Source organism: Pelophylax lessonae (genome assembly GCF_965119305.1).
Source record: "Pelophylax lessonae genome assembly, chromosome: 2".
In the NCBI taxonomy this organism is placed as follows: Eukaryota; Metazoa; Chordata; class Amphibia; order Anura; family Ranidae; genus Pelophylax; species Pelophylax lessonae.
The window spans coordinates 330,409,377-330,436,645 of record NC_138769.1 but is presented as its reverse complement, the minus strand read 5'-3'; the positions used below and the strand labels follow the sequence as shown (position 1 = coordinate 330,436,645).

Here is a 27,269-nt window from a genome sequence, read left to right as displayed (position 1 = left end):
ATGGGGATTCCCAACTGACGGGTGAATGAAAAAAAGCAGATGGGAAAAATAATTGTGAAGTCCACCTCCAAAATTCATACTGGGCTTTTTCGCTGTGGTATGAATTTAAAGGGGATTCCACGGAAAAAAAAAAGCATTGGGTCTTTCTCAATTTCCATACCACCACCTTTTATGGTCATATGTTCTTATAACTATTTTTCTCTTAGCATTGAAAGTTAAGGGAATGTTATATTTGCCTGGTAAAAGGCAACAAAGAACTATTACACACATAATAAAAACATTATGGGTATTATACTTTATGTTTACAAGAATGATGAGACATTCGCAAAGCAAAAAATTTTTTTTCTTTTATAAATAGACTCTTTTATTTCAACACAGATCCACAGTTTTGGTTATAGGTCATTTTTATTGCAATATATTAACCACTTGCCGACCGCCGCACGACTATTTTCTGCGGCAGTCAGCCTCGTACAGGCAAAGAGACGTAGGGCTACGTCACTCACCTACGAGCCTCTAGGGGGCAAGCGTGCGCCGCTGGAGGCGCACTCCCGCCCCCGCTCGTTCCCTGACATGTACGTGCGAGTGACCGGCGGTTCCGATGTCGAGGTGCAGAGGGAGAAAGGCAGGCGGCTAATGTAAACAAAGCCGCCTGTCATTTTCCCTGATCTAACTGCAGAGATCATACAAACCTGCTATCTAGGATCGTATGTCTCTGTGGTTACATAACTAGCCACACCCCTTTACAGTTAGAAGCACGCCCCTAGGGACACACTTAACCCCTATATCACTAATAAAGTTAACCCCTTCCCTGCCAGTGTCATTTTTACAGTAACAGTGCATATGTATAGCACTGATTACTGTAGTCGCTGGTATCCCCAAAAGTGTCAAAAATGTCAGTCAAGGGTCCGATCTGTCTGCAGCAATATCGCAGTCCCGCAAAAAAAATCGCAGATCACCGCCATTACTCGTTAAAAAAAAAAACAATAAAAATGACAAAAATCTTTCCCTTAGTTAGTTAACGCAATAAATTTTGCGCAAACCAATCAAAATACGCTTATTGCGATTTTTTTTTACCAAACATATGTAGCAGAAAACAAATTGGCCTAAAATAATAAAAAATTTAGATTTCTACATTTTTTTGGGGAATTTCATATTAAAAAAATGTGAAAATATTGTTATTTTTTCAAAATTGTCTAATTTTTTGTTTATAGCACAAAAGTAAAAATCGCACAGGTGATCAAATACCACCAAAAGAAATCTCTGTTTGTGGGGGAAAAAGGACATCAATTTCATTTGGGTACAGTGTCGTACAACTGCGCAATTGTCAGTTAAAGTCACGCAGTGCCGAATCGCAAAATAGGGCCTGGTCTTTGAGCAGCCAAATCCTCTGGGGCTTAAGTGGTTAAAAATGACAATGTTGTCTCAAAAATCCCCAAAGCAAATCCCAATAATAGAATAATAATTTTATTCACCTTTTTGGTGGTCCTTGTCTCCCGTCTATGCACCAATAAAGTGCTAATACTGCAGCCTTCATCTGACTCTTCTACATTCAACACTTTCTGCAATGTTTGATGTCTTTATTCTTTACCTGCGATGTGGTTCCATTTTACAACTCCGATGTTACTACAGGACACAACAGTGGCTTAAGCTGGATACACACTATACAACTTTTGTTGTTAGATTTCCTTTGGATTTACCTTCAACTATGTAGTGCAAGGGCCTGTCTGATTGCATACAAATTGAAAGTGTTTAGTTTTGACCTCACATAATATGGTTTTGGTAAATCTAAAGTAAAAAATCTAAAGAAAATTGTATACTGTGTATCCAGCTTTAGGGATTGCAAGATGTAACCACAGCATGCAGCAGTCAACACAGACATCTGCCACTCCCAGAAGTACTGAATGCTGAAGGAACTGAAGGTTGGACAGTTTGGAGTAAAGAAAGGAGATGTGGGCTACCTAAGTGATATGTAAACATCTTCTAGTACAGGGAACTGCTTTTGGGCAACAGTATCACTGCAAGTCACATAGTGCGGCAGGAAATGCAACAGCAACCAGTCAGATTTAAAGTAATTGTATACAATCACTTTGTAAAACAATCCATTCAGTTTAAAATAGAAATGAAAGGCAAAGCATTTGTGTAAAAATATTTTAAAAAAAACACAAATACCTTTTATTCCCTTTTTTAAATAACTGATTACATTGGGAGGAAGAGAAGCAACATTACACTGAGCTTCCTATTGAAAGGCTGAGTTCCTAGCACAGCTAGAGAACTGACTGCAATGTGCTATCATGCCTAGTGTGGTCAGTTTTCAATAGGAAAGCAGAGGGACTGGCAGGAACACCAGGGATTTCTCACAAAGAAAGCAATATAAAGAGAACAGGTTACATTTTCATACAAGTACACGGTACAGCAGGCACACATCAGGAATATGAGATGTTGGCTTTACATAGAGTTTTTCTATAGTCAACTCCAGAAATTGAGGGCAAATTCCAGATAATCACTATGGACAAGAGACCTGTTCTTTTGCTCTAGTTTTGATCAATTTTGTTCATTGCTATTTAATGTAAATAATTTGTGGCAACATTCTTATATTATAGCATATGTCATAATGTAACACATTCTAAATCAAAACTGAGATGGGTTTACTTTGATGTTCTAATAATGTAAATGTAATTAAGTGGGAAGCAGACACAGCAATCAATCAATTAAGAGCTAGCTGTCATTTTTGTAACTAAGGTCAGAAAAATAAAGTTAAAATTATTAAAACATTAGCTGATAAAAATGAATTACTAATGCTAAAAGCACTTTTGTAAAAAAAACATTTTCAATGTCTCTAAATGATTTCTTTTATCGTATATATGTAAGAGAGCTACACATTTTTTTGTGAGTAACCAGAGGCGAATCTGCCTGGGTCCAAATCCTGGAAGAATCATCTAATTCTGCTTGAAATCTGAGAAATCCACTTTTGGCAGAGAATCTTATTGAAGTCTATGGGGGGTGGTTCTTGATAATAAATTATGGTAATTTTCAAGGCTAATAGGCACCTCAATGTCAAAAAATGGCATGGGGAACTGGGCACTGTCACAAGGGACTTTTAACAATTTAAAACATTTTTAAAAATACCATACAACAGTCCTTTTAATGAGACCCCAAAAGTGATATAGTGACACCTATTTTTTTCATCATGGTAATAGACCTCAATTGACCAATGCAAGTAGAGAAAACATACGTAAAATCTGTAGAAATGTTTATTCTTAAAAAAAAAAAAAATAAAGGGAAAGACTTAACTTCATACATACTGGCCAGTGGCAAAGCAGTTTAATAGTATAGTTTTGTGAGGTTTTTTTTTCTTTTTTTTTTGCTAAATTATACTCAATAGTCATATAAATTTACCAAAATGTCTAAATACGGTGCACAAAAACACTCCACAACCCCACAATGCCTGGTACTTTACATATCAGGGGATTCTATGGCCAGGAAAGGACAGGCAGCTGCAAAAAATAAAGAAAAAAATGATATGGCCAAAGGCTGCCTACCCTTCCTCAAGGAAAGTCTGTCCAAAAAATAAATATATAAATAAATTACAGGCAAGCCTAAAAAGAGTGGTAAAGATGCTACCCCATGGTAGATGAGTATTTATAATGTGACCCCTTTCTTGTCCTCCAAAAGTAAATTTAGGTGTTTTTTTATATTTGCTCTGTATTTGGTCCATTATATAATGGATGCTCATTGGAAAGAGTACTATTGAAGTTCCAAATTAATGTTTTTCATATGTTGTCCAGGTAAAGCCTTATGCCTCGTACACACGCAACGATTATCGGCCGACCGATCGGCCATCTTTTGTCCAGTGTTGTTGTGTTGGTTGAAATGTGCTCTAGACTGCACACAATTTTTTTTCGGCCAACAACAACCAACTTCAGAAGTGATGTCATGTGCTGGTTTACTTTCCGTGTGTTTTTTCTTCTCTGAGCATGCCCAGTCTTGCTCATCTGATATTTGTCTGCCGAAATCTGTACTGACTGACGGAAAATCGGCCGTTCTGGTGACGGCCAACAAAAATTTTATTGCATGCACACCAGATTTTGTTCGGCCTAAAAGGTGCAGTCGGTTGTCGGAAGCATCATACTAACAAGCCGACAATCGGCCGATCGGACGTTGGCCGAAAATTCATGTCCAACAATCGTTGCGTGTGTACGAGGCATTGCTCCAAGTTTAATTAGGCAAGCAGGTTTATGAAAGCACACATTGAAAAATCATTCCACTCCTAACCATACATCAAACGTTTTCACCCTCAACAAGGCTTAATCATGATAGAGGCTATCAAAGAGGAAGCAGCTTAAGTAGGATAACAATATAATCTCCAAACCACTAACCCTTATAACAATAATTCAATGAAGCATCCTGAAGTGCTCCAATAACCTAAGTAGGACTACTTGGATTGGCTGAGTAGGGGATCATGACATCGTCCACCTGCTTCTCCACCCCAACCAATCAGAGGAAGGCTTTTTTTCAAATCAACTCAATTATTTTTTCTAGGAACAGGATGGAAAGTCACCATCCCACTGCTAGAACACAACGCTATATACAGTATGTAGTTGGTGTTTTAATCAGCTTGGTCCAAATGAACTATTTAAAGTCATAGTAAAGCTGGAGTTAGGCTTTATTATGGGATGTGGATTCTGAGCTGGTGCTCAAGATTCTAAAATCCCATATGGCCTGCTAGTGCTTACATGTAATCAAACTATAGCTTTGAGGAGACTAGGGAAAAACCAGAACTGCTGTCTCAATGGTGTCAACAGATTGCATCATATTTGTTATTCTAAAAAAATAATTAAAAAATTACCCATAGTTACACTTTGAAGTCAAATCATAATTGAAATTATAAAAAGCTTTTACAAATGCCATCAAAAGTCCCACATGAAATAATCCTCTCTGCATCAGCATGTTTTGTGCAAATTTTGGAGGAATAGTATGGACTTTTAAAATCCAAGACAGATGATGTACTATAGTCTATGAGAATAATTGATGGGGGTATTTGCTCTAATCAAATAATATTCCACAATTGTCTCCCAATTCTGACAAAATTTGTCTGATTGGACTGCAGTCATTATACTGCTACTGTCTGTCTCCTTAATTGTTTCCTTCTGCATATACTACTAGCCTGTAAACAGGGCACTTCATCATATCATGTTTCTGGTTGTATACCAAAGTTGTGTCATTATGGCATGCACATAAAACACATAATAGCAAATAAAATTCGCAGTACAATAACACATCTTAAGATTTTTAGGATTCCAGAATTTGCGGTTTTGGAGGAGGGAAGTCTGGAAGACAAAGACAACCATAAACTGCCCAAATAGTTCACCCATTACATGTTCACTCATGACACATTGCTGATTGGGGAACCTTCTGCTCATCATTTCCAGTGTTGGAGGCTATTAGATTCTGTATGTGTATAGTAGTACAGTTGTAACAGCAGGACACACAGGGGTAACTAACTACTTCAGTTTGGGGGGATTAGTGTGGAATCACTATAATCTTTTACATTGGTTTCCCCAGAGCTCCCACTGCTCAAAGGGTGGAAACCAAGGGACAACCTCACCCTTTGGGAACTTTAGACAAGGCACAGCCTGCCTTAACCTGTCTACAGACCCACTATTAAGCCAACACTCCTCGCCATTGGTACAAACACTTGGTAAGGTGGTAAATGACAAATTTTACAGGAGAGACCCATGTCCACACGCACTTGCTGATAAATATTCTTCCTAACTAAGGGGTGCCATGGATTCCCTCCCTTTTTAATTGGAAGCAACGAAGGCCTGAGGTGGGGAGTTGTTTGATTTAGCCATCACATGGCAAAAAGAGTTTACCTTCTACTGCTGTATTGCTCAGATGACATTTTCAGGATGAATTAAAAGGTATAAGAAAGGGACAAAATTGTTCCTGGGAGGTATTTTGAGTTATGCAGCAGGAGAAATTGTCATGAGCTTTGGTAAGCACAGGTAATTGGCATTTCTTACCAAATTAGGCACAATTATAAAAAAAATAATATAAAAGAATATAATTTTAAATACAAAGGAAGATAGCAATAAAGTTAAAGAGGGTAAGAAACAGAGCATTTACAATTAATAATAAGTGCACAAAATAATGATTCATTTTGTATACAAAAAAAATGACACATTGTTTGTCAATGCTGCATAGCCCATGTTATTCAGCTTGGACTGCACCAAATATAACATTTCGTATCATGTAAGTATCATGTAAGAGAAATACTCTGGGATTGAAGGGTACTGTCATGGACTTGCAATAGTGTTTGGCAGCTTACCTGTTCCTTCATGTCTGTATTAGAGGGCAGACTTCACTTCTGGTTCCCTTTTATCATCTCTCCTTCCTGTTCCTGCCCCACCCCAGGTCATCACAGGAAGTCTATATTAACCAGTGCACTGCAGGTCTGCTTTGCTGTTCAACAGTGTTTGTTTCTTGTTTCCTGTCTGCCGTGTGCTTGATCTACCTTTCTGTGTACCGACTTTGGCTTGTCTCTGACTATTCCTGTTTTCCTGTTACCCTGACCTTTGGCCTGTCCCTTGGTTACCCTCGTCTGCCTGTTACCCCGACCTCGGCTTACCCATCACCATTCTGTGTGTCCTGAGTGGCTGCTTCCCTTCTCTTCCTACGGAGCGTGACCCGGGGGACCCCAGGGGCCGCGACCTGGGCCCAGCTGCAGCCAAGTCCATCCTCACCACTAGAGGCTCTGGTGAACATCTGCTGGGTCTTAGACTCCGCGCCCTGGGGAATCTTGGGCTCACGTTCTGGTACATCCGCAGCAGTCTGCTATCGGGTTCACTACCCAGACCCCCATGCACTTTTTATGGCAATAACTTGCATATAAGCCATTAAAATGAGGACTTTTGATTTTTCATGTTCGTGTCCCATAGACTTTAATAGAGTTTGCATGTTAACTAGAACTTTTTCCCTGTTCAAGATGTTCTGGTGCGAACCGGAAAAGGGGTACAGTATGTTTGGCCCATCACTACTCATGTGTACAACACTTCTCCCAAGATGCCTAAGTGGTGCATTTGGGGACAACCACTGTACATGGTAGCATACAGCCATTCACTTGGCAGCTGTAAGTGGTATTGCAAAACAATACCCATTGATACTGTCCAATCTTGTCAGCTGATAACTTCCTGTGTTCTCTACCTGTGTTGCACTCATATTAGGTACTTGGTTTCAAGTCTTCCCTGAGAAACACAGAAACCCTCCCATCTATGTTATGGAGCGGATGGGGGTGCTCTATAGTCTTGTCCTTGGATGACGTTTCTGCTTCATAGTGCAAAAAAAATACAATACACTGAATGTGTATTGTTACCATAGGCCAGGAAGTGTGTTACTGGCAGGATTTGCAGGTGAAAATAAAGAAAAAAAACCTAAAAAAGAAAACGAGGGCAGCCACGACATATAGGAATTTGTAAGCTGTGATATATCACATATTTGTTCTTGAGAATGCATACACTTTAAAGTGTTGAGGCAGTCAAGTTAGACGTCGTGCACACAGATACTTGGGGGTTGATTTATTAAGGGCAAACAGACTGTGCACTTTGCAAAGTGCAGTGGCACTCACTTTACAAAGAATACCCAATCACATGCAAGGAAATAAAAAAAACAGCATTTTTGCTTGCACCTATTTGGATGATGGAAGTCAGAAGAGCTTCTGCTCATTTACTAAGCACTGGAGCAACTGCTCTTGCAGAGTGAAACTGCACAGTCTATTTGCCTTTAGTAAATCAACCACTTAGTGAGCTGAGATGTGAAATCCCCAACTCTTTTTGGCAACTGGTGAGCTGCACGTGCCGCTTACAGCTGCCAAGTGAATGGCTGTATGCTACCATGTACAGTGGTTGTCCCCAAATGCACCACTTAGGCATCTTGGGAGAAGTGTTGTACACATGAGTAGCGATGGGCCGAACATACTGTACCCCTTTTCCGGTTCGCACCAGAACATCTTGAACAGGGAAAAAGTTCTAGTTAACATGCAAACTCTATTAAAGTCTATGGGACACGAACATGAAAAATCAAAAGTCCTCATTTTAATGGCTTATATGCAAGTTATTGCCATAAAAAGTGCATGGGGGTCTGGGTATTGCCCTGGGTGACATATATCAATGCAAAAAGATTTTTTTAAAACAATCGTTTTTACAGGAGCAGTGATTATAATGATGCTTAAAGTAAAACAATAAAAATTTAAAATTCCTTTAAATATGGTGCCTGGGGGGGTCCCCTTAATGGGCCTGTAAAGTGGCGCATCTGTACAAAGTATGGAGCCTGCGGCAGCAATACTGACATTTCTAAAGGAAAAAACGTAATTTAAACTTGTTCGCGGTTGTAATGTATTGTCAGCTCCCAGCAATACAGATAAAAAAAAATGGAAAAAAAAACGCACAAAATTAAAAAAAAAAAAACCAATGTGGGGCCCTCCACCAAAATCCATGCCAGACCCTTATCTGAGCATGCAGCCTGGCAGGCCAGAAAAGGGGGGGGGACAAGCGAGTGCCCCCCTCCTGAACCATACAAGGCTGCTTACCCGCAACATGGGGAGGGTGCTTTGTGGTGTCCCCAAAGCACCTTGTCCCCATGTTGATGGGGACAAGGGCCTCTTCTCGACAACCCTGGGCTGTGGTTGTGGGGGTCTGCAGGTGGGGGGCTTATCAGAATCTGAAACCCCCCTTTAACAAGGGGGCTGCCGGATCCTGACACCCCCCCCCCTATGTGAATGAGTATTGGGTACATCGTACCCCTACCCATTCACCAAAAAGGTGTAAAAAAGGAAAAAGTACAGAGCACAGTTTTATTAAAAAGAAAAAAAAAATGTTGTCCCTCAAAGTAAATCCATCGTCAATCACGACGCCCGACGCCCCTTGACTATAAAAGAGCTGTCAAAGCTGAAGCGGGGCATGCGGCGGGTAGCCTCAGAGGAGGCAAAGCTTTTTTGATTTTTTTCTATTTTTCGGGTCAGCGGGGGTCGTGATTGACGATGGATTTACATCGAGGGACACAATTTTTTTTTTCTTTTTAATAAAGGACTTGTCAAAAACTGCTCTGTAGTTTTTCCTTTTTTACCCTTTTTTGGTGAATGGGTATGCCCCCCACCCACAGCCCCCCACAACTACAGCCCGGAGTTGTCAGGAAGAAGCCCTTGTTCCCATCAACATGGGGACAAGGTGCTTTAGGGGGCATTCCAAAGCACCCTCCCCATGTTTAGGGCAAGCAGCCTGGCATGGTTCAGGCTGCATGCTCGGATAGGGGGCTGGTATGGATTTTGGGGGGGACCCCATGCAGTTTTCTTTTTTCATTTTCGCATGGAGTTCCCCTTAAAATCTATACCAGACCCAAAGGGCCTAGTATAGATTTTGGGGGGGACCCCATGCCATTTTTAATTCTGTCAAAGGGTTCCCCTTAACCACTTAAATACAGGACACTTTCACCCCCTTCATGCCTAGACCAATTTTCAGCTTTCAGTGCTCATTGGCATCTATAGGAAATATTGGTCAGCTTGGCATGACACTACTCCTCGTCTTTACCATTGGTGTCTACGGGAAATATTGGACAGCTTGGCATGGCACTGCTCCCTATCTTTGACATTGGCATCTATGGGAAATATTGGACAGCTTGACATGGCACTGCTCCCTGTCTTTAACATTGGCGTCTATGGGAAATCTTGGTCCGCTTGGCATGGCACTGCTCACGAACTATAAGTGACAGGGATACAAAAGCAGTGGGAGGGGACCCAGGACTACAACATATCTATACATTTTAAAAGTGGGGTATGCCTGTACACTACACTGACTGCACTAAACTGACTCAACACACTATCCACTAACTACCTGCCTAATCTCTATTGTAACACACTATACATGGCTGGCGTGTAAGCAGCACTTATATAGTGTGGGGTGTAGATTAAGCCCCTGAGCCATGATTGGCTAAAGACACCCTGCCTTTGGCCAATAATGGCTCTGACAGACATTGTGCTGTGATTGGCCAAAGCATAAAGGTCAGGTGCATGCTTTGGCCAATCATCAGCAATCAATGCACTGCAACAGTGCAATGCATTATGGGATGCTCATTGGCGGGTGAACTTCCCACTGAGCGCCTCATTTGTTTGTGTGTTCAGCAAACACACGAACAGCTGATGTTCGAGTCAAACATATGTTTGACTCAAACATAGAGCCCATCCCTACACATAAGGAAAAGCCAGTACAGAAGGCATCACCATTTAACCGAGCATACCTGTGTATGGCCATTTGTATGTGTTTGGGGATTTTACGACTCAATGCACAAATCTATAATTCATATGGAAAACTGGTCTTAGAAGAAAAACTCTGCCTTCTGTATATAGAGTTTGCAGCTGCAGTATGATTTATAAAGAAGTGGCCAGGCAATGATTGGCCAAACAAGATCCTGAAATGTATAGATACTCTAATGAAGGGTTTACACATGTGGTGAACAGCAGTGATGGGTTTTCAAAGGGAGACTAAACTACTTTTCTGCACAGGGGTCCTCTGAAATCTATGGATACCACCATGTGCTAACGCAACCCTGACTATTGGATACAACAAGGCTAAAGTTGATCTTGTCAAAAAAATGATTGCGTGCAAGACTTGATTGTCTGTGCACATGTTTTGAAAAAAATAGTTTGTGACAATTATTCATCAAGTTGACATTCAAGATTTAAATGGGACTGCACTAAATAGCCACAAGTTGTCTGTGGGGGGTAAAACTATTTCTCTGTAACATGCTTAACCAGCCAGCAGTCTGCCGTTAAACACAAATCATTTAATATATGTATCCTGGGACACTGACCAGAAAAGCAAAGCAAATCTGCCTGCCATTCGGACATATTATACATGATGTCAGAAAGGAGGAATTAACATTTTACGAACAATCAACTACCACCATATGTCTATGCCAATAAGCATAGTGTATAATATCAAACAATCATATGGTATCTTTTTGTTTCATCTTAAGCTGACATATTTAATACACCAGTCCAAAGAACAACCCCAGATAGAACAAAAAGTATGTCTGGACAGCCGCACTCCAATGCAAATAGTTATTGAAAAGAGGATAAAATACCACAACATACAGAGGTACGGATCAAAGACACTGACGCGTTTCACACTACTAACGGTGCTTAACCACTTGCCGACCGCCGCACGACTATCTACGTCGGCGGTCAGCCCCTCACAGGCAAACTAACGTAGGGCTACGTTGCTTGCTTGTGAGGGTCTAGGGAGCGAGCGCGCGCCCCCGGAGGCGCGCTCCCGCTCCCGCGTGGTCACGGACCCCCCCGCGCGTGTGACCAGCGGACCCGATGTCCGCCGGCCACTCGGCGATCGGCGGGGGAGAGGGAGAAAGTCAGGCAGCTTGTGTAAACAAGCTGCCTGTCATTCTCCTCGCTGCAAAGACACTGATCACATGGATCTACTATGTAGATCCGTTGATCAGTGTCCTTACAGCTGAAGCCACAGCCAATCACAGTAGAAAGCACGCCCCTAGGGACACACACAGCCCCTCCCTCTCAAATAAAGTTAACCCCTTCACTACCAGTGTATTTTTACAGTAACAGTGCATATATATAGCACTGATTACTGTAGAAATGTCACTGGTAACCCCAAAAGTGTCAAAAATGTCAGTCAAGGGTCCGATCTGTCCGCCGCAATGTCGCAGTACCGCAAAAAAAATCGCAGATCGCCGCCATTACGCGTTAAAAAAAAAACAACAAAAATGACAAAAATCTTTCCCTTTGTTAGTAAACGCGATAACTTTTGCGCAAACCAATCAAAATACGCTTTTTGCGATTTTTTTTACCAAACATAGGTAGCATAAAACAAATTGGCTGAAAATTTTAAAAAATTTTGATTTTTACATTTTTTTGGGGGGGGGGGAATTTCATATAAAAAAATGTGAAAAATATTGCTATTTTTGCAAAATTGACGCTCTTTTTTTGTTTATAGCGCGTGATCAAAAAATCGCACAGGTGATCAAATACCACCAAAAGAAAGCTCTGTTTGTGGGAAAAAAAGGACGCCAAATTCGTTTAAGTACAGCGTCGCACGACCGCGCAATTGTCCGTTAAAGTCACGCAGTGCCGAATCGCAAAATACCCCCTGGTCGGAATGGGGGTAAAATCTTCCGGGGCTTAAGTGGTTAATCATAGCTAGCATAGCACTGTTAGTAATGTGAAACGCGTCAGTGTCTTTGATCCGTACCTGTGTATGCTGTGGTATTTTATCCTCTTTTCAATAAATATTTGCATTAGAGTGCGGCTGTCCAGACACACTTTTTGTTCTATATGGCTTGCACATTGAGCCTGCACCTTGCACCTGTGCTGTTACTGTGAGGATTTTTGAAGGCATTTCCACCTGGAGTGGTGTGTGGTCTCTAACAACCCCAGATAGCGAGGATAACTTGCCACAAATTTGTGGCAGTATTGAGATGTAAATCTTGTTAACTTGCTGCACATTTTTACTGGCAAGTTACACAGTTGCAGAGCACTTGAAGCACAAGTTCTAGTTGACACTTTTCGAATTTGTAGCAAATTTGCGTGGCAAGTCTCTAGCAAGAGCAAAGTTGCAGTGGTGAGTCTACAGCGAGAGCTCTGCAAGTCTACAGCATGGAAATTCAGCCACATTGACCCCTGTTGTGGGATGACTATTGTACAACATAACGTGAACGCCTCTTGGAAAATTCTAGGCCTAGGGAAATGGACACACAGTTCCGACTAGTTCTGGACTTCAATATCCAACATAAAAAAGTTGAGAGAATTGTACGTAAACATTGGGCTATTCTGAAAGAGGACAGGATCTTGGGGCCTGTCTTATCAGAACAGCCGAAATTTGTTTACAGAAAAGCCCCCTCCCTTAGAGATAAGGTAGCTCCTGGGGTGGTTAATCCCCCCCAGGTTAAGAACAATGGTATCTTTCCTTTCCTGGCAGGTTTTTATGCGTGTGTAAAGTGCGCCACTTGCAAAAGCTGTAGGAAGAACATCAAGAAACGTAAGGATTTCATTTCCACGGTCACACAAAAAAAGTTATAAAATAAAAAATCTGATAACATGTGCCACACAGGGAGTGGTTTACATGTTAGAGTGTGACTGTGGGTTACAGTACATTGGCCGCACGTCGAGAGCTTTACATGTACGTGTCGGGGAACGCGCTAATAATATACGTAAAGGACTTACCACCCACAGTGTATCGAGACATTTTAAAAACTGCCATCACAAAAATCCTAGCACTTTAAAATTTTGGGGGATCGAGAAAGTTAGCTACCACTGGAGGGGTGGCAACTTTATTAGACAACTTAGCCGTCGTGAATCCTTTTGGATCTACGAGGCTAAAGTTTTAACACCCCTGGGTTTGAATGTTGACTTTGATCTTAATTGTTTTATTTCAGATAGATAAGTTTTTATGGTCATTTTTTACTTAATCAATTTTATACCTTTTTATTCACTTTTTATTTTAGATATTAATCAGGTTTTATGTATCTGTAGACATATTTGTAGTAATGTGCACATGTTTTTATCTAATCTGTATGTAATGTATTGTACTTTGCATTGTTTTCTATGGAGTGAACAGAATGCTGCCATCTGGTGTCTGATAGCAGGTACAGCCGTCAGGTCCGTTTGATCATATCATAAATAATCAGTAAATGATTAATAATTGCCCTTTAGGATTAAACACCTAAGACAATACCGCATAAGTATTTGCTAAACATAAGGAATTTAATTTGTCTTATAAAGATCGTGCTGGCTGTGGGAGATATTGCAATGTCCCCATGGAGATCTATACAGTAAACAACACGATCGGGGCCCGCCCATCTGCTTCCTGTCCAGAGAGACGTTTGATCTCCGTGGCGACGGTGAAACGCCGGACATGACGCAATAGGTACCGCCCAAGGAGAGTATAAAGAGCCGGACCATTGACCTATCAGCATCCCCGCTGAAGAAGTCTACGCCCACATGACGTAACGCGTACGGGGGATTGGTCACACGGTCCGAAGGCTGTCTAATAACCCGGAAATCAGGCACCATCCAGCACGCTGCAGGCTCTGCAATACATGCTCGTTTATGTGCAATATAATGTAAGTGCAATACTTTTATTTGAGCAATAAATCATTTAAACCGCAACAGAGAGCACTAGATCTGTTCCTTTTTTCCTTATGTTTGGGCACGATCTGGGAAGCTGTATCCTCTGCCATAATCGATTTCTAGGCGGTTTTATGCTGGAGGCTGTGGTCCTGTTTTCCATTGGATTATCATTGGCTGAATATCGTGGTGATTGTTCATGCTGTTTGACCCTCTGGGGTCGAGTTGTGGAGGTGAGAGGCAGATAGTGCCAGGTGATGGGAATTTTATGAGCACTGAAGTCACACTTGCTGCTATTTTTTCATCGGATCACCAGTGGACTGTGTCTCTTTTATCATCTTATCATCTTTTATATCACCAACATGAACTTTCTCCTTTATTCAACATAATGCCTTTTTTATTAATTGTTTGGTTTTAATTTATTTATTACCAATTGTATTTATATATGGACTGCGCTACACTATTTTATACTATAGAACTTGTAGCAGACTTGCAGAATGTTTGCAAAGAGAGTTCATCTGGAGTCATGCAATGAAGACTTGCTACAATTGCGCAACAAACTTGTGAAGCCTGGCAAGTCTAGCAAGAGCTTTGCAAGTCATTTTCAAACTTGCAGCTCTGTTGTTTGCTATTTAGGACAATAAAGTCCAAAGACATTAAAGCTGAACTCTAGGCAAACAGCACAATACACAGCAGTGGCGGCTGGTGTATTGGGGACACAGGGGTGCTGCCCCCCCATCCAGGCGTCTGGCCCCCTAATCTACATGCGGGGCACCGGACGCATGGAGTTCAATGGGGCTTTTTTTTTTTAAACCATGTGACTAGAGCCAGAGGCTCTCACAGGCTAAAAAAAAGGGTGGGCTCGGGGCGCAGAGCCCACCCAATTGTGTGACAATAGCGAATGAATAGTCGCTATTGTCACATGGATCCGCCTCCTGGCCAATCAGGAAGCGGGTCCTGAGACCTGTTTCCTGATTGGCCGAAAGTAGAAGCCATGTCATTGAGCATGGGGGAGGAGACGCTTCTACTGAGGGGGAAGAAGCCGAATCCGAAGCTGCCGCCACCACCGCTGAGGGTGAGTGAGCAGTGGGGAGGGGCGTCTGGGGTCCTGGTGTGGTCCTGGTGTGCGGCCTGGTGGGGGCCAGGGGGTGTATGGTGCAGTCCGTCTGCTGCCGCCCCCCCCCCCCGGCCCATGGAGCACCAGCCCCCACTGATACACAGGTTCATTTATCTGCTAATATATTTGTATTTCTGTCAATCCACTCTTGAGATTTGCACAGCTGCCACACAGTACAACTCCGTCTAGCAGGGGATCGACAGATTCCCCCCTCTCCCCTATTCTGTGATTGGATAGCAGTTCACTGATGAGCTATTTTCTCTTTAATGGCCACTGTACAGTTGAACAACTCTATGGCTTTTTCATCTACTTGAAGCGAAGGGGATCTCTGGCAAAGAATTTACCAGTGCAGAGAAGTCTAGGGAGGTGACATCACTCACTGAAACACAATATCACTCCAAAGATGGTGAACAGTGTAACAGTTATGTCATTCACAACATTAAATAATTAGACAGAGTCCTATTTCGTGAGACTTTAAAATAAATATACACAAAGGTATAGTGCAAAGTACAGCAATCCATTATTCTGACTGCTTAAAAAGGAAAAAAAAAGCTTAGATCTGGTTGGCTGTTGTAGGTTACTGAATTTCCAGGCTCTATGAGAATAGAGTAGAATTTGTGCAGTCTTAAAAACACATAGGTAATTAAAGTATATCTAAACCCAAGAGCGAAAATATAATATATTGCAGCTTAAAAATCCTTTTATGTGGTGGCGTCATTAGTTTTGAATTTTCAGGCTAAGAATATGTTTAGCAAGTAGTACAGAAAACACCTATTGATCCTGCCAGGAATGCTGTGTCCCCGACAATTCTTGTGAGCTGAGCTTATATCATATAGAATGTTATTTTCCTTCCAAGCTATCTTTTGTAAGTTACAATTACCTCCCCCCCATGGAATGGAGATGAAAAGTAAGGTTCAGACCTTTTTATATTGCGTGGCAATGGCAATAATAGGTAATGGCACTGCCACACCTCTTGAAATGAGCATGTTTTCTCGTGTGCCAAAGCGCATGGTGCCACAGCACCATGCAGTTTGGTGCAGTACATTTTTGCAAAAGATTCAGGGACTTATTTTTCGCATTTCTTGTGCATAGGGCTCCCCTACACACTATTCAGGGGAATGCATGGAAACTAGCCTGCGCTTGGTCGCACCTTTAGATGAACCATGCCTAAAATATGTTTGTTTAAATCAGAAGAGTAGCCTAGTATGCAAGCATGGCTCTCTCCATAGATACAGTGGATTAGTGAGCATAGCCACATAGAACATGAAGTGTTATTATTCCCATGAATACCAGGTAAAAATATAAAAAAATAAATCCTAAAAAAAAACAAGAAAAAAAAACGAATGCAGAAACACATTTAAAGACCGGTACTGTTAAGCTGCAATATGTTAATTTATTGTTTTTGGGATTAGATACTCTTTAATATTTCTCCTCTCCTATTCTGAGCTGATGGGGGTCTTTGGTACTGTACTTGCACGGCTGTTCTCCATAGGCCCTAATGGAAAGGCCATCTTCCTGCAGGCTGATCTAAAGCAAATAGTGTTTAGGTAGCATAGGGGGTACTGTTAAGCCCCGTACACACTATGAGAAAATAGCACAAACGATCGGCCGGTTTGCCTCGATGTTTCACAGCAAGTCACAATCGAGGATAGAAATAATGTACGAAAATTCTCGTATGATTATGTTTTTTTTTTTGTTTTTTTTTTAATTTCTGATCATATCTTTTGTATCTGATTATTCTTGTATGAGAAAAATTTTGGTGTTTGTCCCTTCAGGCCCCGTTCACACTGGGGCGATCAGACTTCCCGGGGCGACCTCCGAGGTCGCGGTGCGAGCAGCGCGCCTCGACCTCGGAGCGGCCGGCACGGACTTCATAACATTGAAGTCTATGACGGTCGCTCCGGGTCGCCCCAAAGAAGCTCCGGACCCTTTTTCTAAGTCGGAGTGACTTGTGTCGCTCCTATTAGAACGGGTCCGCAGCTTCTCTATGGAAGGCGACCTACGGCGCCTCACAGGTCGCCCCAGTGTGAACGGGGACTCAAAGATTTTAGTTTGGAAGGTCGGAATTGGCTGTTAAAAGTTGTACACACTCTATTATCTGTACACACTATTAGAATATCGTACAATCATTCCTTGAAAGAAAATGTGAGAATGATTTTTTTTCTTATAGTGTGTACAGAGCATTAGACTTGGGTCAGTTAAAAGTGCTGTTATTCTTTAAATCAACTGAGAAAGTTGTATCTCTTTTTTGGATACAATTAGAGTGATATCTATTGCTGTGGCCATTATCAAGCTGTCTCACTATCACTGATAGGCCCCTTTCACACGGGCTTTCCGATCAGGTACGCCTGTCAGTTTTTCAGGCGGATCTGATCGGATTCTCCATGTACCTCTATGGAGCAGCGGATGTCAGCGGAGACATGTCTGCTAACACCGACCCGATCCGATCCGATGTGGTCCATGAAATCCAGATGGACGGAAACCCTATTTTCCATCCATCTGGAGGATCGGATCGGATGAAAATGGACAGGCGGTCCATTTTCATATAGAGGAGAGTGGGGCTCTAACAGATCTGTCTCTGCAAAGTAAGTGGAGACCGACCTGTCATCTGCCTGCTCAGAGGGGATCGGTGGATCGATCCCCGCTGAGCAAAACGGAGTCCGCCAGGCAGAAAGCCTGTGTAAGAGGACCCATAGATTTATTCTATTTTCTATATTAATAAGACTGTAACAGGAGAGGCAGTAACATACAAATGTGAGTTGAAATACGGAAAACACAGTCATGGGGGGGGCATCATTTTAAGGTCACTCATGCTCTGCCCCTTTTCAACAATGTAATGAAGGGGAGGGGCTTAAACATTATACATATTTTGAGTATTTATTTTTAAAGAGCAAACAGCAGCGTTTTTTTTTAAAGCATTTGTTAACCTAAAAAAAAAAAAAAAAGATCCTGTTCTCTTGAAGCATGTTATACAGCACAGTACTGAAATACCTGGCTTATCCTGCCTGATTTTGTCCTCCCCTCTAAACTGACCACGGTATATAATGGCTGCTGAGCCCTAAAACCGTGCTCAGTCTATGTGCCTCCGTCATCCGCAGCCCTCCTATCCTCCTCCATCCTCTCTCCCCTCTCTCTCCCTGCCTATCTGCTCCTGCTTCCCCTCCCCTCCTGCTGTTGCAGTTTCATTTCAAGTTTTATATCTAGAGTCTGTTTAATAATCCTGTGTTCCCCTGGGTCTGTGTTTTATAAAAATAAGCCATTCTTTACAAGTTTTCAGAGCTCAACTCATCGCTCATGTGACCGGTCGCTTCTCTCCTCCTCTCCCTGTCCTCCCCTCCCGACTGACATCAGTGAGGATTCCTTGGCCCCGCCCGCTGCAAGCAGCTGTGAGACGGGGAGAGGAGAGAGCCGATGGGTCACGTGAGAGGTGTTTAACCCTCTGAAAACTGGTAAAGAACAGCTTATTTTTTAAAAACACAGACACACAGGCACACAGGATTATTAAAAACAGACCAGACAGGATGGTATAAAGTGGCTTAACAACCACTTGAAAGGGGAAGTTGAGATTCCAGGGGGGGGGGGGCATTTGCCCCCCCTTGCCCCTACCTGCGGATGCCCATGAACACAGTGGACAGGAACAGAGTTGTGAATTGCAAGGGATGTCAGGGAGAGATCACTGTTGTATCTAAAGTAAGTATAAACCCAGTGGCTGACTCAGCCCATCATGGTCCACCTATAAATAAAATACAATTTTTAGGGAGATTGGTCCTTTAATTTGCTTTTGCAGCAATACAACACCCACCTCACCCTGTTTTTAGGCATATCACTAAATAATAGAACACTTACGAATTTTTCATCATGTCTGTATTTCAGCTAGAAAGCTACATTCATGACAATGTCAGAGGTGAGATGACAGATTCTGAGCAATCAACTGTGCAGAATCAAACAATCAACATGCTGGAAATCGGAACAAACCTGCTGGCTAAAACTGCGAAACAAACACGCAAGCTGACGGACGTCGAGACTCAGGTATTATAGATTGAAAAACTGGAAGCAGCACTGTATCCAACCAGATGGGCAGATAAAATCAGTTTTTTATTGAAATAATAATAAAAGCTGCAAGAACATTTTAAAGAAAACTTCACTCGTTTTATATGCTTAAAGCGGAGTTCCGGGCACAAAATCGATATTTTTTTTTTTGTGCCCGTCCGCTTGTTCCCCCTCACCTGAAAAGGAATTGTATAGTTAGGTTTTTTTATTTTATTTACTCACCTTGTAATTGAAGATCGAATATACTCACCTAGTCTTCACTTCCTCCCTCTGTGCCGAGGCTCAGTCGTCTCTTCCGGGCTTGCAATGATTCCTGGGAGCTGAACGTCATCGCTCCCAGGAATCAATGCAACGGCACCGGCCCCGCTCGTCACTTCCGGGCGACGCCCAGAAACGGTCGAGGAATGCGGCGTCGCACCGGAAGTGACGAGAGGGGTTGGTGAAGGCGCATTCTGGGAGAAGAAAACGCGGAAGAAGACGCCGAAGAGGACCGCGCCGGCTTCAGCTGCCCACATAAGAGATGGAAACGCTGTGGAAGAAATTTTATAAGTGAGTATTTCTTCTAAAAGGTAGGTGCGAACCGGGACAGATCAGAGGCTAGCCATTGCGAAATGTACTAGCCCTGACTGTCCCGGGGGTATGTTTGTTAAAAAATGATTTCTGTGCCCGGAACTCCGCTTTAAAGAACAATTCCAGGCAGCAAGTGAAGGCATTCAGTAGTTACTAAATGTAGATAGCTACTGTGCTAAAGCCAGAACCTTCACTCAATTTACCATTATCTGACAGCTACAAAATAAGCACAGATAGCTTCAAATGGGTCACCATGAAGGCAGTAAGAGTTTATTTTCTGAAGCCTGTGCTGCTTAATTTCCACTCTCTCTGCTTCCTGTATTACTAACTATATTCAAACTTCTAAGGTAGACTTTAAATGATGGATAATTATAAGAAACTTTTTAGTTATGGTATTTTTTACACCAGGATTTCTTAGTGTTGGAAGCAGCCATATACAGTGGGGGTCGAAAGTTTGGGCACCCCAGGTACAAATTTGTATTAATGTGCATAAAGAAGCCAAGGAAAGATGAAAAAATCTCCAAAAGGCATCAAATTACAGAATCGACATTCTTATAATATGTCAACAAAAGTTAGATTTTATTTTCATCATTTACACTTTCAAAATAACAGAAAACAAAAAAATGGCGTCTGCAAAAGTTTGAGCACCCTGCAGAGTTAATATCTTGTACTGCCCCCTTTGACAAGTATCACAACTTGTAAACGCCTTTTGTAGCCAGCCAAGAGTCTTTCAATTCTTGTTTGAGGTATCTTTGCCCATTCTTCCTTACAAAAGTCTTCCAGTTCTTTGAGGTTTCTGGGCTGTCTGTCATGCACTGCTCTTTTAAGGTCTATCCATAGACTTTCAATTATGTTGAGGTCAGGAGATTGTGAAGGCCATGGCAAAACCTTCAGTTTACGCCTCTTGATGTAATCCCCATGGATTTCGAGGTGTGTTTAGGATCATTATCCATTTGTAGAAGCCATCCTCTCTTTAACTTCAGCTTTTTCACAGATGGCATCAAGTTACCATCCAAAATTTGCTGAAATTTTATTGAATCCATTTTTCCTTCTACTTGTGAGATTTTCCCTGTGCCACTGGCTGCAATACAACCCCAAAGCATGATTGATCCACCCCATGCTTAACAGGTGGACAGAGGTTCTTTTCATTAAAATCTGTCTTTCCTTGCAAAGCTGCCTTAGTGAATCAACCCAATGAATGTTGATTGCTTGCAGCAGCCCTCAAATTTTCCACTCGCCTGATCGCATTTTGCAAGTGGAAAATGATTGAGGTTGAGAGAGGAGAGGAAGAGGAAAGGGGGCCGGATTATCAGATCAGGGATCGCTGCACTGTAACATCTTTCATTTGAATTGCTGGGCGCTCAGATTCACACGCAGTCCCGCCTCCTGGTTCAGCTCCTTTGATAGATAGAACACCGCCGGTACGTGTGACGTCTATCATAGGAGCCGAGCCAGGAGGCGTGACTGTGTGTGAAGCTGAGCGCCCGGCAATTCAAATGAAAGGTGTTACAGTGCAGCGATCCCCGTTCTGATTATCCGGCCGCCTTTCCTCTTCCTCTCTCTTCCCCTGCACTGGTGAGGCTGCGATAACAGGCACCGGTGAGACTTCATTGAGGGGCACAGGTGAGACTGCATTGAGGGGCACAGGTGAGACTGCATTGAGGGGCACAGGTGAGACTGCATTGAGGGGCACAGGTGAGGTTGCATTTAGTGGCACAGGTGAGACTGCATTGAGGGACACAGGTGAGGTTACATTGAGGGGTACAGGTGAGACTGCATTGAGGGGCACAGGTGAGACTGCATTGAGGGGCACAGGTGAGGTTGCATTTAGTGGCACAGGTGAGGTTGCATTTAGTGGCACAGGTGAGGTTGCATTTAAGGGCACAGGTGAGACTGCATTGAGGGGCACAGGTGAGGTTACATTGAGGGGCACAGGTGAGACTGCATTGAGGGGCACAGGGGAGGTTGCATTGAGGGGCACAGGTGAGGTTGCATTTATGGGCACAAGTGAGGTGGCATTGATGGGCACAGGTGAGGTTTCATTGACAGGCACATGTGAGACTGCATTGAGGGGCACACGTTAGGCTGCATTGAGGGGCACAGGTGAGGATGCATTGATGGACACAGGTGAGACTGCATTGATGGGCACAGGTGAGATGACATTGATGGGCACTGATCAGGCTGCATTGAGGGGCACAGGTGAGGCTGCATTGAGGGGCACAGGTGAGGCTGCATTGATGGACACAGGTGAGGCTGCATTGATGGACACAGGTGAGGCTGCATTGATGGGCACAGGTGAAACGACATTGATGGGCACTGATCAGGCTGCATTGATGGGCACAGGTGAGGTTGCATTGATGGACACTATTGAGGCTGCCTAATGGGCATGGGTGAGGCTGCATTGATGGACACACGTGATGCAGCATTGATGGGCACTGATTAGGCTGCATTGATAGGCACTGATAAGGCTGCATTCATGAGCACTTGTGAGGGGGCATTGTTGGGCATTGATGAGGCTCTATTGATGGGCACAGATGAGGTTGCCTTGATGGGCACTGGTGAGGCTGCATTCATGGGCACTAGTGAGGCTGCACTGATGGACACTGATGAGGCTGCACTGATGGGAACTGGTAAAGTTGTTATTAATATTTATTTGTGCAACTTCTGAATTCATGCAAAAACATTTAACAGTGTCATTTTATAAAATAATTTATGAGGGCGCATTTAGGGGCAGGGTAGGGGTTAGGTGGGGCATCTGGTGGCAAGTAACTCTTAAGGCCTGGCTAGTAGCTCATTTTGAGCCCTGGCTTACAGGTATTAGAGATGATTCCTAGGATATATTTTCTAATGTTAACAGTAAAACCTGGCTATTTTTAGGAAACAATGACCACTTTCATAAAAACAACCAGGCGGATTCATGTAAATAACAGTTGATATTAGACAGTGAAACATTCAAAATTCTTGGTTGTAGATTGAACTGGTTGAAAGTGTATGAAACTGCCTCAAAAGTATAGCCAGCATGTTGGAAGCCCACAAATTTACTGTTTATTTCTAAAAAAAAAAATAAAAATCTAAAAATGACCCTTTAAGTCAAAATTCTGATTTAAGAATATTTGCAGTATTTGCCAGGTAGTATTAGTAGTTCAACGTTTCATCTTACTTTTTGCCTGGAACTTCTGCTTAAAGTGGTTATAAAGCTAAAGTGGTTCACCTTAATGCATCCCTTGGGCAAAAATTTTTTACACTTGCTGTGTCGTCCCCTAACCCCACCACCACCACCACCACCTACTGTGGAGACACAGAAGAGGAGGAGCCAAGATCTCTGGTGGGGGACTCCATAGAGGAGGATCAGGGCCGCTCTGTGCAATACTACTGCTCAGAGAAGGTAATTATAACATGTATTCATTTTATTTAATTTAAAAAAAAAATGCTTTTACCAACGATTTGACTCTTTTCTATGTTCTATTTATTAACAATCCCCAGCACAATGCCCCCTTGTGGGGATATGTTAATATATGTCTCCCTTTTCAGAGCTAGAAAGTCAACTGATGATCAGGAACCAGTCAGAGCAATCCCAGATCACGTAAACCATATGTCAGCTAGGGATCACATGCAGGCTGGAGGCTTCAATGAAAAATTTAAGGCTTCAGCCTGCAGATGATTAAATGAAAAAAATACCGTATTTTCCGGCGTATAAGACGGCTGGGCGTATAAGACGACCCCCCCTAATTTTCATCTACCGGTAATACTTATACTTAAGTTACCTTGGAGATATTATACTCGGCGTATAAGACGACCCCCCATTTTTGGGGGATTTTTTTGAGGTTCAAAAGTAGTCTTATACGCCAGAAAATACAGTATATAAAAAAAAAATAAAGCAGGAATTTTTATTAAATCAGTGTACCTTTAAAAAAGGATTTGAAAAAATTACGTGTAAAAATAGTCACAGATTTATTGTCAAGTTAGCCAGCACATGCTGACACTGCCGAATGTGGTCTGAGCATGCAGGCAACAATGACCACTGATCACAAAAGGGTTCATTTTGAAGTTACCCTAAGAAAAAGATAACTGATTATACCCTAAACCACAAAGACAATGGATCCTAAGCTAAAAACGTTTAAAATCTTTTTTTTTTTTTTTTTTTAAATGTTTAACTAAAACGTCTTTACCTTTTAAGGAAAACTCAAAGAAAATGAAATGATCATAACAATTATAATGTAGCACCTATTGGCAGTATAAAAACAAGTCCACAAGAGGATTGTGTCAAGTCTAGAAAACAGTGTATCATGGAGAATTCAGCAATGAAGCATGCTTCTAAAACTTTAGTACACATTGCAGGTTTTGAACCAGACAAATAGACTGGAAATCCAGCTGCTGGAAAATTCTTTATCAACCAACAAACTGGAGAAAGAACTTCTGCTACAGAGCCAAGAGATTAACAAGCTGCGTGAAAAGAACAGGTAAGAACAACTCTAAATACTGTGCAGGTTGCCAGTTTTTATGAGTTTTTATGATTTCTAGAAAAAGCCAAGTGTCAGAAAAGGCTATAGAATGCATCTCTCTTTTAAACTGTTTCATATAAGATGGTTCACTTTGATAGCATTAAATTCTTGGCTCTTTTTTTATAATTTGGTAAAAAAAAATGTAATATAAATTGTAATAAAAGTGACAAAAGACATAATATTGCTTTGCTTGACGAAGTACAGAGTCATACTGTACATGAATGTCTGTTATGAGTTGCAATATACCAGTGTAGCCCTCTTTTGGGGAGTTGAAAGAAATGGCCCTCCCCAAACAGGATATTTTGCTTAATCTGTAGGTAAATAAGAGAATTAGAACCTTCGCTAAGTTGAGTGGGTTTGATAATAAAACTGGCAGTGCCTCCACCCAGGACAGGAGCTCTGCTTTAACCACATCCCTGCTAAATAAACAGCATTGATGCTTTCATTATTTAATGAGCAAGGTAAAGACAGAAAGGTGACATAGGAAGCCGCATTGCTGAATCAGGAAATAAGTGTGTCACTTTCCTGGCTGTGCAGTATTGCTGAGATTTGTAAATCACAACATTAACAACACTAAATGGCACATTGTTTGGCATAAACAGTAAGCACACTTGTATTTAAACAGTGTAATAAAATGCTGGTGCTCCATGGGCCAGGGGGGCAGACGGGCCACACCTGACCCCCCCCCAGGGCACACCAGCTCGCTCGCACACCATACCAACCCCACACCCCCCCCCCCCTCCCGTCACCGGCTCACTAACCCTGGACTTAAGTGGAGAGCAGGTGGCGACGGCTTCCCCTGTGTCTCCTCCCTCCTCCTTGGCCAATAGCATGGCCTCTCCTTTCTGCCAATTGGGAAATGGGTCTCAGGACCCGCTTCCTTATTGGCTGGGAGGAGGATCATTATCAATATTCATTCGCTATTGTCACACAACTGGGTGAGCACTGCGCCCCGAGCCCATCTTTTTTTGAAGCCTATTAGAGCCTCTAGCTTTAATCACGTGCTTTAAAAAAAAAAAAAAAAACATTGGAATCCATGCGTCCAGCGCCCTGCATGTAGATTAGAGGACCGGATGCATGGATGGGGGGGCAGCGCCCCTGCACCCCCAATGCACCAGCCACCACTGATAAAATGTTTTGCACGTTGTAGTTCCACTTTAACCATCCATTTCTTTCCACTCCTTCATACCCCATTGCTTCTCATTCCAGCCTAATATAGCCTCTTTGGAGATGACACACAAAGTAGGATTGTTTAGCTAAAGATATCTGCTAGACTTTTGGTAATAAATAGACATACTGCACAGATCTAATATATTCTGACATATTTACAGAGCTCATCCTCTAACTTTCATATTTTACATTTTTCTTAGAAGAAGATCTGGCAACACAATTATGATATGCATGCTTTTAAAAGCGACATAAACATGAAATGTAATCAACTAGACCACTGCTACTCACATAATATCAATAATGTCATGAGCTGAATTTTTTTTATTTTTTATGGGGGGGGGGGGGGGTTGTTGGTGGAAGGCCAGACTATAACTGTCCTTCCACCAATAAACAGCCCAGCATCACCCTCACTTTTCCATAGTGTGCTTTAACATAAGTGAAGCCTAAGCCTATGGAGCAGACTGAACATAAGGAGAAAAGTGACGCCTACTGTCAGGTAAGTGATCACCTACTCAACACAATAGAAAGATTCATGCTTTTATGGGTTCAGGAGGACTGTCCAAGAGCCATAAATCCATATTCTGATATCTCATGAGAGAAGCCATGAAAAACTAGAGTTGCTAATCTCTTCCTCTGAAATGCTAAATGTCTGGCTGTCAGGCTATATCAGTAGTTTCATTAATTTCTCATTTAAAAAGCTTAACTAGCTATGGACTTTATCTAAGTACCCATGGTGTATCTCGTATGCCCAGTCCATCTCCTCCTACTGGTGCTCCCCTGATGCTTTTACTGGCAATTCCTGGCTGTCAAAATGACAGATGGGAAAAGCTCTTTTAGGCCCTGTACACAATTGAGCGTTTTTCAGCTTGTAATCACTCATCTCTGAACTCTCAAAATACCCAACAAGCAAAATACCATTTCAATGGCCCCTGTTCACATATGAGCGTTTTGTCACCTGAAGCAAAACGCCTAAGGCCCTGTTCACACCTGAGCCTTTTTCAGCTCGTAACACGCTCATCTCTGAAGTCTCATAAGGCCCAAGAAGCAAAATCCCATTCATTTCAATAGCCCCTGTTCACATATGAGCGTTTTGTCACCTGAGGCAAAACGCCTGAAGCTCAAAAAAGTACAGGAGCTTCTTTTTTGGCAGATTACAGGCGTTTTCGTTAGATGTCAATGTCTGCCTCCAAACACCTGCAAAAACGCTTGAAAAAACACCTGAAAAACGTCTGAAAAAAGCCAGAAAAAACACCTGAAAAAAGCCCAAAGAAACGCCTGAAAAAGGCCCAAAGAAACGCCTGAAAACGATACGCTCAGGTGTGAATGGAGCCTAACAGCAGTGAGTGAAGATAAAGTATTTTAATGTGTACGCACCCTTGATCAATTGATACAAAATACAGGTCTTTAGTTCCCAATAAGGAGTAATGCATGTACAATGTAGTTTAATTTTCCCCTTCAAGTTTGTATTAATTTTCCTCTAAGTTCTCCAATTTGCTTTTACATTAGTTGGCTTTTTCCAAATCTGGCCCAAAATAATATGCATCTGAGCCTGGATGACTTTGCTTGGAAGATGAACAACTTCAACTCCGGAAGGTTTACCCTCCTTCATGACCAGGCCTTTTTTTGCGATACGACACTTTAACCTCCTCAGCGGTATTCCTGAGTGTGGCTCGGGGTGACATTTTAGTGCCATTAGCGGTAACCCTGAGCCACACTC

At 42.2% G+C, this 27,269-nt stretch overlaps 1 protein-coding gene across 1 annotated transcript in view; it reads left to right on the top strand.

Annotated features, from left to right (window-relative positions):
* LOC309545528 (angiopoietin-2-like) overlaps window positions 1-27,269 on the top strand; it is a 61,251-nt gene that overhangs the window by 3,299 nt on the left and 30,683 nt on the right. The window contains exons 2-3 of the mRNA XM_082244740.1: window positions 19,134-19,289; window positions 24,219-24,340. Of these exons, the coding sequence (XP_082100866.1) occupies window positions 19,134-19,289; window positions 24,219-24,340 (278 nt within the window). The remainder of the gene's footprint in view (window positions 1-19,133; window positions 19,290-24,218; window positions 24,341-27,269) is intronic.